Genomic DNA, 13,537 nt, shown 5'->3' on the forward strand with positions numbered 1-13,537 from the left:
TATGTGCATGTATATAATATATATGTACATATATACTTAAATATACATATGTATATATGTATTTCAACGCATACACACAAAGCTGCTGCGCTGCACTGGTGCTGCCGCTGCCTCAGTCACAGCTGGCGTCAGCGCCGCAGTCTCTCCCGCTAAAAGCGCTGTCTCACAAACTGTCTCGCTCTCGCTCTCACTCTCCCGTTCTGTGTGCATGTGTGTGTGTGTGTGCCGTGCCGCACACATTTTTCAGTCGACTTCGTTGAAATAATTTTCGTAACAACGATCACACTCGTTTGTTTATTGCGAAGACGGGAGGACGTTGTCGTCGTGGCACTCGTACAGTCCGCAGAGTGAGAGAGCGAAACGCAAACGCGAAAAACGAAAAGCTAGCAGCCACAGCAGAATAGTAGTGTTATTTTGTTACCTTTTTTTGTTGGTGTTTTTTGAAATACCAAAACCCGCGTCACCCTTGGCTGTCACGTGTCTGTGTGTGTGTGTGTGGAGACGGAGACCCACATAGAATTGTTACACCTTGAAGTGAATACAGAATACAGATTGCAAAATAGCAAGCGACAAATGTTTGAGCGGTTCATCCAGAAAATTGGTTATAGTTTTTTTTTTGTTCGTAACCCATCTGGATTCAAATCATTGAAAATCATGCAGCAGCAGCAGCAGAAGTCGCAGTTTGTTTTGTGTAAGAGTGGGCGGTGGTGATAAATAATATATAGTAAATTGTATATAGACGCTTTGTATGTACCTAAATTGGTGTGCATGAGTGGTGCTGTGTGTGTGTGTGTGTGAGTGTGGAGATTGCAAATTGAATGAAAAAATGCAACAAAAATTACAACAACCGAAAAGCAACAACAATTACAACGGCAAAAACACAACAAACAACATAAAACACCAACAAAAACAACAACAAATACTGCCAAAAGTGCGCGCGCGAAAGAAACAGCACGTCAGACACACACACACACTCACTCTCTCACACACGCAGCGCGAGAGAGAGAGAGATTGAGAGAGAAACACCAAAAACATCACGTTTCAGACGTTTTCTTGCTGGTGTGCGTGTCCAGAGTGGCTATACATATCTGTGTCAACTGTGTGCGCTGAAGAGAGAGTGTGAGGGAGAGCGCGCATGCCGGCCACTAAAAGAGTGGCCGCCCCTCGTTCCCACATATACCAGTGCCCAATTGTGTGCGTGTGTGTCTGTGTTTCTCTAACAAAACGTCATCAACCGAATTTGTGTGTGGCAGAGAGCAAGAGAGAGAGAGAGAGAGTGCAGTTTTAACGGTTTTTTTAACAGAGTTACCTTTTCTGATTCTTCCTTTAGCTATTGGGATGAAATAAACAACAACAAAACCAGTATCGAAATCCCTTTGCGAGTGAAGTGAGAACAAAAACGAGCAACGCTTTAACAAGAGGCGAAACAAAGAGAGAATAAAAGAAAGATAACAACAGAGAGCGTGCCACATCCGCGTCATGTCGGACGAGGATGTGCAGATCACCAGCGTCGTGGACGCCAACGGTCAATCACTGCCGCTGCAAGGCAACAGCCTGGGCGGCACCCCTGGCACCGTCAAACAGGAGCGCCCTGACGATGCCGAAATCCGTGAGCTGGCCGCCAAAATGAAGGAGCAACAGAAGCATCAGGCCGCCGCGCTGGCCAGCCGCCAGGCCATGCAGCACTCTAATGGCGCCGGCTCAGGCGGCGGAGCCATGCAGCCGCCCGTCACCAACGGCAATGGACAGACGAACATCATGAGCTACTTGTCACGCCACCAGAAGCTGCCCAACGGCACCATGCAGGTGGTGCCCGCCCTGGCACCCAACGGACAGCGGGCCAACGGCTCGGTGCTGATACAGAACCAGGCCGCTGGCGCAGGCGAAGCCACTGAGAAGAAATCCTCCTCGGGCGGGCCATGTGACGAGGAGTCGGTCATGGGCCGCTTCGGTTGGGCACAGTTCGGCAAGGTCTCCATCCCATACATCTACCGGCAGACGGAGAAGTACTGCTCGGTGCGCATGATCGAGCTGAAGCTGCTCGGCAAGTACCTCAACTGCTTGCATCCGGACATCTACTCGAGCTGCACGTGCGTGCGCAGCTACTACATCACCGATGCGGAGGCGCGACTGTTCATCGAGGTGAACCACAAGCACTGCGACGGCGAGTTCGGTCGCGACATATTCACGCAAAAGGATCTGGTGGTGCGGCTTGGCGACGCCTCCAAGTTCTTCCAGTTCCTGGACATTTGCTATCGCAAGCTGGTGACCGGCAGCAAGACGCCCTCGGAGAAGTGTGGCTTCATCCGGATCAACAAGGAGTCCGTCGTCCCCTACACGGTGCGCAACAATCAGCAGGTGGTGCCGCTCTTCTACTTCGAGGGCGAAACGGAGAACCTCAAGACCAAGGCGGAGCTGCTCAATGGCTGGGATCTGGCCTACCTCAAGTTCTGCTGCAAGGTCCAGGGCATTCGCAACGAGCTCTTCTCCAGCGAGAATGTCGCCGTCATCTCGCTGACGGACATCAAGAGCTACTTCCCCAATGGCACCGAATTCGAGGACTACTGGCCCAGCAAGGTCGTTGACTCCAATCTGCTCATTGGCAATCGGGCGAATGTTAACAATTCTGTTAACTGGACCCGCCAACCCTCCGCCCCACCTCCAAAGATCACGACCACTGTGAACACCAACTCCTCGAGCAACGCCGGCACGGCCGTCAACAACTCCGCCAATAGTGGCGGTGGCAGCGCTGCTGGCGGCGGTGGCGGGGGTGTAGGCGCACAAAAGTCCCAGCAGCACAGCTCAGGCGTGACAACAGCTGCCGCACAGCAGCTGATAAAGCAACGCGCTGCAGCGGCAGCCAACGCCAATGGCGTCTCAAATGCCAGCGGATTCGGCGCCTCGCAGGCAGCGGCAGCAGCAGCGGCCGCCTTCAATACCCAGGCAGTGGCTGCGGCGGCGTCAGCCGCGTCACATATGATGCAGCAGTCAGCGGGCAACAACCGCATGCTCTCGCAGGCCACGGTGCAGGCGCTGGCCAACAGCGGCTGGATGTCGGGACAAACTAACATGCAGCTGCATGCCCAAATGATTGTAAGTTTTGGATTTCTATTATTTATTAGGGATTCTTTAGTTGTTCCCCCAAACGCATAGATAGATGTGATTTAGGGATCTGCTCTAGGGTATCGGCCGAAGGGCACGAGCATCGTTCAATTAGAGATGAGTCGTGTTTGCTTAGAGATGGCAAAAAGTGTCCAAAAGTGTCTTTCTACATATTTACATGTATTTACATATTTACAACAAATGCTGGATTAGATATTCAACATATGTATTTATCTCATAACTTTTCACGCCTTTTAGACATATTTGAGCAATTGTTCGAACAACATAATATTACGTTTTGCACATTCGATTTGGATTGATGAAACCAGGCTCCAAGCAAGCAAAAAGTTGTACATATTATGTACCATGAAATGTACCACAAAAACCCTTTTCGTTCATTCTTCTTCTCTGCACCTCCAATGAGCTCTACTTGGGCTTGTACATACACAAATACATACATTAAGCATATTTGGTATTTATTTATGGTTAATATAGTAACAATAAGTGTCAGTAATGGCTAGTAATGACAGCTCTATGTATGTACATAATATGTACTTGAATATGTATGTAAAACATACTGCTACATATAGGGGCGAATAAATCAAACTATGTACTGGAGGCTGCTGCGGCGACAGTTGAGGGGGTGCCCACTGTATGTAGAGTGTGTGCATGTGGCTGGTTGGAGTTTTCTAACTGAGTTTTTCACAGTTTGACAACCGCGCAGCAGCCGCGCAGTCGGGGGAAACTAGGTCAGCCAGCCGTAGTGTGCAGCAGCGGCAGCAGAGCCTCTCCCTCGCACTTGCACACTTGTGTGTTTGTTTGCATGCACACACACACACACACACACACACACATGCACACGCATGCATGCATAGTCGTGTGACGGCAACCTGTTGTTGCTGCCGTTTGGACTTGTGCGATTTCTAAAGCCTCCCTTTTGCAGTTGTTTTAATGCGGCTTCTCTCTCGTTCTTGTTCTATCATTTTTGGGCAACATCCTCCTGCAGGCTCAACAGTCGCATGTGGCGAACGCGAATCGTGTGGGCAGCTATCGCGAGCACATGAACAACCTGATGATGAGTGGTAGCAGCCGTCAGCCGTATTCCTACAACAATCCTGCGATCTCCATGTCCTCGGTGAACAGTCACAATGCCAGCGGTGGGGGCAATGCCCCACCCCCATTGGTGCGCTCCGCAGCCGGCCAGAATGCCAATCACATGTAAGTACCACCACTTACCCACATATACCTCCCATTTACCCTCCCCCTGCTATTTATTTTCTGCTAATGATAAGCCAACAAAAAATTATTGAAAAAAGAAAGAAAAAAAAAAATCTCTTAATTAATAATATTCTATATACCATTTGATTTTGCTTTCCTTTTAATGATATTTACCTTACATTATTGATTACATATTTACGACGTTAATTTTGTTGAATCTCGATGCAAATGCGCAGAAATTGTGTTTTTCAAATTTTGTTGTAATTCGTTATTTGCCAATATCAAACCTTACTCTATCATTTTTCCGTTGCTGTTGTTTTATTTACACATAGCAAAATGGGTCTAAGAGGTCGACTTTTCAATGTCTCAATGTCTCTCGAAGGGTTGTGTTGTACAGCGATAAGTATCGCTACCAAACGATTAATTTGCATTTTTGTTCTACTGTTCCTGTGGCCTGTGGCCCCGAGTGACGGGCGAGACATTGAGATATCGCCGCTTGAGCTATAATTGTACTTGCCATTAGGGTGCCACACGACATATAACATATAAAGAAAGTCAATATTATTTTTGCTCTTTCTTTATTCTCTTATCTAATGCACCGATTGTTTATTTGGATCATTCTCAATGTTAGATATAAAATAAAGTAAAAAAAAAACAAAATGATAAAAACACACAAAAAAGAAATATAAATAGAGGCTACCGAAATCGGCGTTTGTGCACGCATTTTATTTAATTTGATTGAAAATATACATATTTGCAAACTGTGTTTACCGTTTTTACCTCAATCAAATACTATATTTAAACATATACAAAAAAAAAAAAAAAAAAAAACAAATAATACTCGCTCCACGCATAACTTCTCTCTGTCTCTGTCCAACTCTCTTTACCTCTCTCTCCCTCCCACTCACTCTCTGTGCTCTTTGTTTGCCTTTCAAAGTCATGCAACATTTATTAGAATTTTGTTCGCTTAACGTAATTTCTTTGCAAGGTAAATTATTCCATGTTGATTCGTATCCGTAGACTTCTCACATCACCAACAACAGAAAGTACAGAAAAACACACACAAATAATTACACCGTTACGACTTATCGTGTACAGTCCACAGTTGACTTTTCAAGGACATCGCGTCTACAGCAGTTTATTTGATGTTTTTATTTTGTTACAAATAAAAACACATTTTTCGAGACCGCAAAAACAGACGAAACAAAAAATAACCCGACCTTCTGCACCTCATTACGTTTTGTTTTCGGTTCTCCAGATTCCTAATGCATTAGGGTACCTCAAGCGCGGCTCTAAATTGTACAGAATTAATCGGTTCGGTATTGGTTTCGGTATCGGGAGCGCAGCGACTGGGGCGGTGACTGGGTGGAGTATGTATTAAATTGGCAACGATTTCGACTAACAATAATTGGCCCAGGCCTAGTCCCAAGTAGAACTAAACTCTAAATTGACTCAAATTAAACTCATCACACACACACACACACCTACACTTGCACACACACACTCTCATATATGTATCATTTTGTAGAGTTTATTTTCGTTAGTTTTGAAAAGATTTGTTAATGGTACCCTACCCCCCTAGAGATGAGATTGCATGTCCCTTAACTTTCCTTTTTTTGATGGTTGCTCAACCCCGAATGAACCCGAACAGAAATAATATTCAAATATCTATAGATCCTATGTAGCATACATTTTTCTCTATAAATAAATACCTACACAAATAATTAATTATAATAATTATGATTATTATATCATTTTTTTGTTGTTTTTTTTTCAATATTTGTTTCTTGCTGTACAACTCTGTTTTTATTCCTTTATTCCCCTACCGCCCCCCGCCCAACTGCTTCTTTCTTTTGTATTGTACAATAATTAAGCTCAAATAATTGTTAATAATTTCCTTGGAGAGATCGAATGTCAAAAGAGGCAGAACAACATATTTTGAAAAACATAAATTCGCATATTCAAATGAGAAATCAATGAAAATAATAATGTTTTTACATAGATATATCGTTAAATATATAATATGCAACAAACATATCTACATTTATTTTATGGCTGTGTGTACTGACTACCCCTAATGAAATCGCGCGCCCGCACACACACACACACGCACACTCTTCACACAAACACAAACACAAACAGACATACGCTGACGCTGACGCATGACGCTGACTCATGACTTGAGACGAACGATGAATGAAACGGATGGGACAATGCAACGACAACGACAACGACAATGAACAAAATGAACGCGAAAACGAACGAGAACAGCAAACAAGTCTTCTTGGTGGTGGTGGCAGGTTTCAACCCCCGTTTGGCCCACGCGTCCCTCCATCACTTCGTCTTCTCACTCTCCCCCGCCCGCCCAAAAACAAAATCCTAGCTACATTATATCTGCATACAAACAAACAATAAAACACACACAGAAATGCGTTTCAAACGCAACGGTAAATTAAGCAGGAGAGCAGCCGTAAAAGTTGAGCGAAAGGTTGGCAAGCTTAGGGAGAAGAGAGAAGGAGCGAGAGGGAGCGAGAGAGAGAGAGCTTTTTGAAAGCTTGTCATGTTGATCATGCACATACACACACTCACACATACACACACATACTCGCACACATTTTCAATGTTCATTACAAAAGGACAAATAAAAAAATAGATTTTGGCAAAAGCAAAAACAGAGAGAGAAAAGAAAGGAATGAGAGAGAGAGAGCAAAAATAATAATAGCAATAATAATAATAGCAATAATAGAAACTTTAGGCGTTTGCTTATAGAGAACCCATAAACCCGTCCCATACTTTTCGCTGTCTGTTTTTCCAAAAAAGAAAACAATTAATAAATTAAAATATAAACTTGTAGTCTGTGTACTTGTCGATTAGCTACAGATTAGACCAAAAAAAAAATGCTACATGTGTGTGGTACATATGTATGGGTATTATGAGAATGTACAAATGAGATCAAATCCGAACGGCAAAGGCGCGAGCACACAGTGCAATTACAACAAAAATTGAGAATCAACGAATGTAAATTGAAAAGCAACTCAAAAAACGAATTAAAAAGTGACCAAATTGTAAAGTAAATCAAATATATCTTTAAAAAAAAATGTAAACAAAAGAAAGTGGAAAATTTATGATCAGAGAGCTCTCTCCAACAAGAGGTTACAACACTTATGTATTATGTATAATGTTTCTAGGTCGAATGTCGAGCAATCACTGGTGCAACAACAACAACAACAGCAACAACAACAACAGCAACAAAAGACTCAACAACAACAACAACAACGACACCAACCACACCAAAACAGCACATTCAACAACAACCACGTACAACAACAACAACAACAACAACATCACAGTCAAAACCACCAACAAACACACCAACAGAACAAGAACACCCACAACAACACGCACAACAACAACAGTAACACCAACAGCAACAACAACAACAGTACCTACAATCATTCCGCCGGCCACGCTCTTGCGAAAAGCCTCAGCAGCGGCGGAAACAAGAAAAGTAACTCCTCCTCCTCCAACACCAACACCAACTCCTGCGCCTCCACCAACACCAACACCAACACCAACGCCAACGCATCCCAATCGGCCGCTGCCATGGCAGCCGCTGCTGGCTATGTCCAGGCCCTGTTCGGTGGCGGCGGCAACACGGGCAACTCCTTCAACTACAACCTGCCATCAACGAGGGCGGACTACACGAATCTGGCCGTGTGGAATCGGCTGACGCCCGCCCAGCGGTTGCTCTTCAGTCAGCAGCTAAAGGGTTGCACCAGCGGAGGCGCCGCCAATGCCGCCAGTGTTGGCTCTCATCCAGTCATCGCAGGAGGAGTTGGTGCAGGCAGCTCAGGCTTGGGACAGAAGAACTTTCCGACGCTGCCTTCCCTGCCGCTGGACACGGATCTCATCACGATGCTGGACTACAACAATCCCAACAAATCGGCCAGCAAGAGCTCCAAGACGGGGAGTGGCAGCAGCAGCGGCAGCGGCAGCGGCAGTGGAGTGACCTTTACGAAGCCGAATGTCCCACCACTGATACCAGATGGCGGACTTGGAGTCGGAGCTGAGCAGATGAGCACCGGCAAAAGTCGCAGAGGAGGAGGAGGAGGAGGCGGTGGCGGTGGCGATGGCTCCGGTGGGGCCACCACCATATCCCTAAACTCCACCCAGGCGCTGGAGGACTTTGAGAAGAAGCTGAAAATGACGGACGAGATGCGTGCCGTCATACAGAAGGTTCTGGCCAATCCCGATCTCTCCACGTTCATCCAGACGAATGCGGCGGCAGCATCCAATCATGGTCAGGGTCATCTGGTGCCCTCCTACATATCGCCGCCCATGTCCCCATCGGTGGGCGTGGGTCTGGGCGGTGCGCTGGCGGGCATTGCCGGTGTGACCACCCTGTCGCTGGCCTCCAATCCAAATGTGACCATCACGCCCCAGCTGCCGGGCCACTTTCTGCACTCACCCTCCAGCTCATGTTCCAGCTCAAGTGCCTCCACCACGGCCGCCTCGCCGCTGGGCAATGGTCAGGCTGCGTCCGGTGGTGTGCCAGGAGGTGCCGCCGGCGGCGGTGGTGGCGGCGGTGGCGGCAAGGGCGGTGTGGGGCGACAGAAGAGCGTCATCTGCTCGACCAAATCGAACAATCTGCCCATGGCCATACTCTCGCTCTCGCCGCAGAGCAGTGCCAGCGGTCGTCGCGGGGGTTCTGTCAATTACGGGCGTCAGACACACAGCCACAGTCATGGCCACAGTCACAGTCACAGTCATAGCCATAGCCATAGCCACCATCATCATCACAGCCATTCACAACACACCCATCCCACACACTCGCCACAGTTTAGTAGTAATAATTCTAGTAGCAATAGTAGTAGCCACTATCAGCAGGATGGGAAGAGTCCGAATCCTGGTGCTGGCAGTCGAACCACACCCACTGACGTTATCGATTTGTCCTCTTCCCGAAGGTCTCTGGCAGCGTCAGCGGCCTACCTGCAGCAGCATCAGCAGGCGGCTGTCGCGCAGCAGCGCATGGCAGCGGTGGCCGCTCATCATGCGCAGCAGAATGGACGCAGCTCCTCGAATGCCAGCGGCGGTGGCGGCGGTGGCGGCGGTGGCGGCGGAGGCGGTGGCGGCAGCACCGGCAGCACCGGCGGCAGCAGCAGCGGCAGTAACTCGTCCTCGGGCTCAGCGTCGGCGAACAGCGCCTCTCTGCACCTGCAACGCCATGCGGCGCTGGCCCATGCGGCGGCTGCCGCCATTGCGGACGGTGCACAGCGGCTGTGCGTGATACCAGAGATACCCACAAACAACATGAACCTGCATCCGTACAAGATACAGAAGGTGTGCGTGGACAAGCATCTGGTGCCGTGCATCAACATGAAGGCCTACAACGACTCCGAGCAGCTGATGACACTCATTGAGTTCCAGAAGAACTTTTTCCCCTCCGTGCCGCTCGAGCACTGCAAGCGTCTGATCGAGGCACTCGGCGTGGAGTTGTACAAGGCGAACCGGTAAGTTCTCAAGTTCACTTCGTTTCACTGCTGCCAAAAGGGGAACGAACGAAACTGAAACACTTTTGGACTGTACTTGGCATGCGGCAGACACCAATTACTCACGAAATCTCTCTCCCCCTCTCTCATTTTGCAGGCGACAAGTGCAGATCCTCATGGAGTACGATCGAACGGAGTACACGGAGAATATGCCGCTTGTGCAGGTGCGCGACATTATCAAGTATATGACGCAGTTGACATTCATGACACGACAGTCGGAGCAGCCGCCAGCTAAGCGGACGCGAACGAGCTAGGATTTAAGCTGGGGAGCACAACATTTTACACCAACAACAAACACAACAAGTACCACAACATCAACAACAGCAGCAGCAGCCACAGCCAACACAACAACAAGAGCAACAGTAACAGAAGCAGAAGCAGCGACAGTGGCAGCGACGCCACTGCGTAGAAGAGCCTTAACGCCGCCGCACAATCTGAGCAGCGATGGGCTGCTAGTGAAGCGAAAGACGAGTGCAGCCTTAGCACCGCCACCAGCACCACAGCAGCAGCAACAGCAACAGCAACAGCAGAAGCAACACCACCAAAACCACCAACCGGCACACCAACACTTTCAGTCACAGCAGCAGCAGCAGCAACAGCAGCAGCAGCGAACACAACACAACAACAGCAACACATACGAAATGTTGTACTCCCACAACCAACACCAACACCCGCACCAACCGCAACCGCATCCGCAACCGCAACACCACCAACAACAGCAGCAACATGCGAAGCAGCAGCAGCAACATGCTGAGCAGCAACATGTTGAGCAACAGCAGCAACATGCTGAGCAGCAGCGGCTGCTTAAGAAGCGGCAACATGCCGAGCAAAGCAGCGCCAGGAGCAGCACTACCAACACCACCACCACCACCACCACGAGCAGCAGAAGCAACAATCCCACTACCAGCAGCAGTCACAGAAGTAGCAGCAGCAGCAGCAGCAACAGCACCACAGCAGCAACAGCCTCGGGTCCAAGTGGCAGAACTGCCGCACAGAAAATGGCCGAGGCGGAGCATGCGTACCTCTCGAATCTGTATGGCAAGGCGGCAGCCAATATGCTGAGTCCGCCGCTAAGCAGCGCCCTGCCAGAGTGGAGTCTGGTGCAGCAGAAACAACAGCAACAGCAGCAGCAGCAGCGTCAGCGCAGGGCAGCGCAACTGCAGCAGCAGCAGCAGCAGCAGCAACATGTGACAGCGGCAGCACCACCGCCAGCAGCACGCGCGCCACCGCCGCCACAGCAGCGGCACATTATGATGCGACGGCATAGCGTGTGCGCGGCAGGACTAGCTCGGCTGTCGCCCGCCTCCAGTCACACTTCCTCGGCCACGGCCTCGCCCACATCGGCGGCAGCAGCCGCAGCCCTGGCCGCAGCCTCCTACTACGGCAATGCAGCGGCCGCAGCGGCGGCAGCGTTCACTGCACCATATCAGCATCATCATCATCATCATGCGGCAGCGGCGGCGGCCGCCCACCATCATGCAGCGGCCGCGGCGGCAGCAGCAGCGGCTGCGGCGGCAGCGCATCATTCGCACGGTCAGCCATCGCCGACGATATATCCGCCGACGCCACCGCCATCGGCGCCGTGGGTGCATCCGTGGTATGCGGGCGATGCTCCCTTCTGAGAGCGGCCGAGATAGAAGCCCCAACAAATATCCAACTGTAAATTTGAGTTGTAGAATTAAGCTATTTATTAATTAATCTTAAATATGGATACCTATTTTTTTTTGGATTAGCTCTTAAGTAGGCTAACTAAAACAATTTCTGGGCATTATATGCCACTACAAATAATCGACACACAGGCAGACAGGCAGAGGTTGAAAGAGAGAGAGAGAGAGAGGGAGAGTGAGAGTGGGAGAGCTGCATGGAACAGATGGAGTGAGGTTGGAGGTTAACTATCTTAATGGCTACTTGAATTTGCGCGTAGAACATTTTCAAATGAGAACTCAAAGAACTGATTACAATTTATTATCAAACCACACACACAAAAATGCTAAACCACAAACAAAAAACATAAAAAACAGAACAGAAGCCAAGCCGCCACGCAGCATTTTTTGGCTCTCGTTTGCTCTCGACTGCGCATTAGATATTCGAATGAAAGAAAGTCCTTTTTTTTTACTAGCAATATTTACATGCATATACATATGTAAAGAAATATTATATATAAATCCATATATATGTAAAATAACTCGTAAATTGTAAGCAAGAAATTAAATTTCTGCAACAAACTAAATCTAAAAAGCAAAAAGAAAAAACTACGAAGGAAAACTAAACAACCAAAACTACGACAAGAACTAGATCTAGAGCAGCGATGCGAGAAAGTGAGTCAAGAAATAGTAAAATAATAAGTAATAATGAGTGGCAGTGAGAAATTGAGAGATTCCATTGGCTAACGATCCTAACTATCAGCACGCTCATCCGAGAGTTCACAGCGGAACGTCGTGTATTAAGATCTAAGCAATTTTTATAATTGAACCATTTCCAAATCTTACCATAAACACAAAAGCTACAACTAAAAACAAAACAACTGAAGAGGAAAAACAAAGAACAAAGAACAAAAATTAAGAAAACGAAAAACTTAAAAAAAAAACTATGTTTAAAACATACAAAAAAGAGATCGATTCGATAGATAGTGTTTAAGGAAGAAACAGAAAAATACCCATAAGATGATTAAGTTATATACAGACTGTATATGTACATAAATATTTGTGTGAAATATTTGGAATATCCGTTTTATGGATTTAATCAACTTTAATTTTTTTTTTATTTGCTAAGATAATTAAACATAAACTATTATTATTATCATTAGGCATTTGATTGAAAATATTTATTTTATTTTATTCTTTCAATTCCTTCCCAAACAAAAAACAAAAACATTAATTTGTGCTGTTATTAAAATATCTGGGCGCTTTGTTTAAATCATTTGTATTTTCGTATTTACGCAAGCCCACAGACATCTACTCAAAGAGCGCTACCAGAACACAGATTGTGGGCAATTAAGCTGGAACTATGTAAAGCCTATGATTACATACATTAATTATGTTAAAAAATGTACAGAATATGTACAGTTTGTTGAGAAATCCGTAAAAGTATTTAACCATTTGTTTATGATTTATTTTTATTTTTATTTTTGCCAGAGCAGATAGAAACTTCAACAGCATAGCGGGAAACAAATAAAGAAATGAAGCAAAAAACCTAAGCAAGAACAAACCCAAAAATTGTTTTTATTTTGAAATCTCATTGCAGGACGTGGCGCGCGTGCTTCGAACTGTCTCTAGCCAGAGCTTTTGCTCCTTACTGTTAGCTGCCTGTTAGCGCCTAGCAGCACGCGAGTTGCTGCCCATGGGGAAAAGCACGTAGTGGGTGGTGAATATCTGTGTAAAGTCATTGCTTTAGGGGTTACTATGCGTAGATATAGTTACTCCTTTTCCCTCAACCCTAATTTCTACGCTAATCATTTCTAGTTGTGATCTTTCACTGGTCTGACACTGCCTCGAACTGTAAGTGTGGTGGAATGCAACCCGCCAAAGCTTTTGCGCCCGAAAGTACACGCATAAAGCGCAGCTTTGCGCCTAGCAGCACGCACTGTGGTGAAAAGCTGCAACTGAAACTGTGAATTTCCGTTATAAGGAGCTTAAAACTAAAAAAGGGAAACTGCTTTATGGTGCGTC

At 47.0% G+C, this 13,537-nt stretch overlaps 1 protein-coding gene across 1 annotated transcript; it reads left to right on the top strand.

Moving 5' to 3' along the window:
* The first annotated feature begins 270 nt into the window (after nt 1-270).
* Nucleotides 271-13,015, top strand: LOC117903170 (AF4/FMR2 family member lilli). The gene is given in 5 exon segments (XM_034815014.1): nt 271-691; nt 1,331-3,093; nt 4,109-4,320; nt 7,509-9,830; nt 9,967-13,015. Coding segments are annotated over 4 exon segments (5,673 nt in total). The 5' UTR covers nt 271-691; nt 1,331-1,479; the 3' UTR covers nt 11,492-13,015.
* Nucleotides 13,016-13,537: the final 522 nt, after the last annotated feature.

The sequence above is a fragment of the Drosophila subobscura genome, chromosome A (genome assembly GCF_008121235.1).
Source record: "Drosophila subobscura isolate 14011-0131.10 chromosome A, UCBerk_Dsub_1.0, whole genome shotgun sequence".
Taxonomy (NCBI): domain Eukaryota; kingdom Metazoa; phylum Arthropoda; class Insecta; order Diptera; family Drosophilidae; genus Drosophila; species Drosophila subobscura.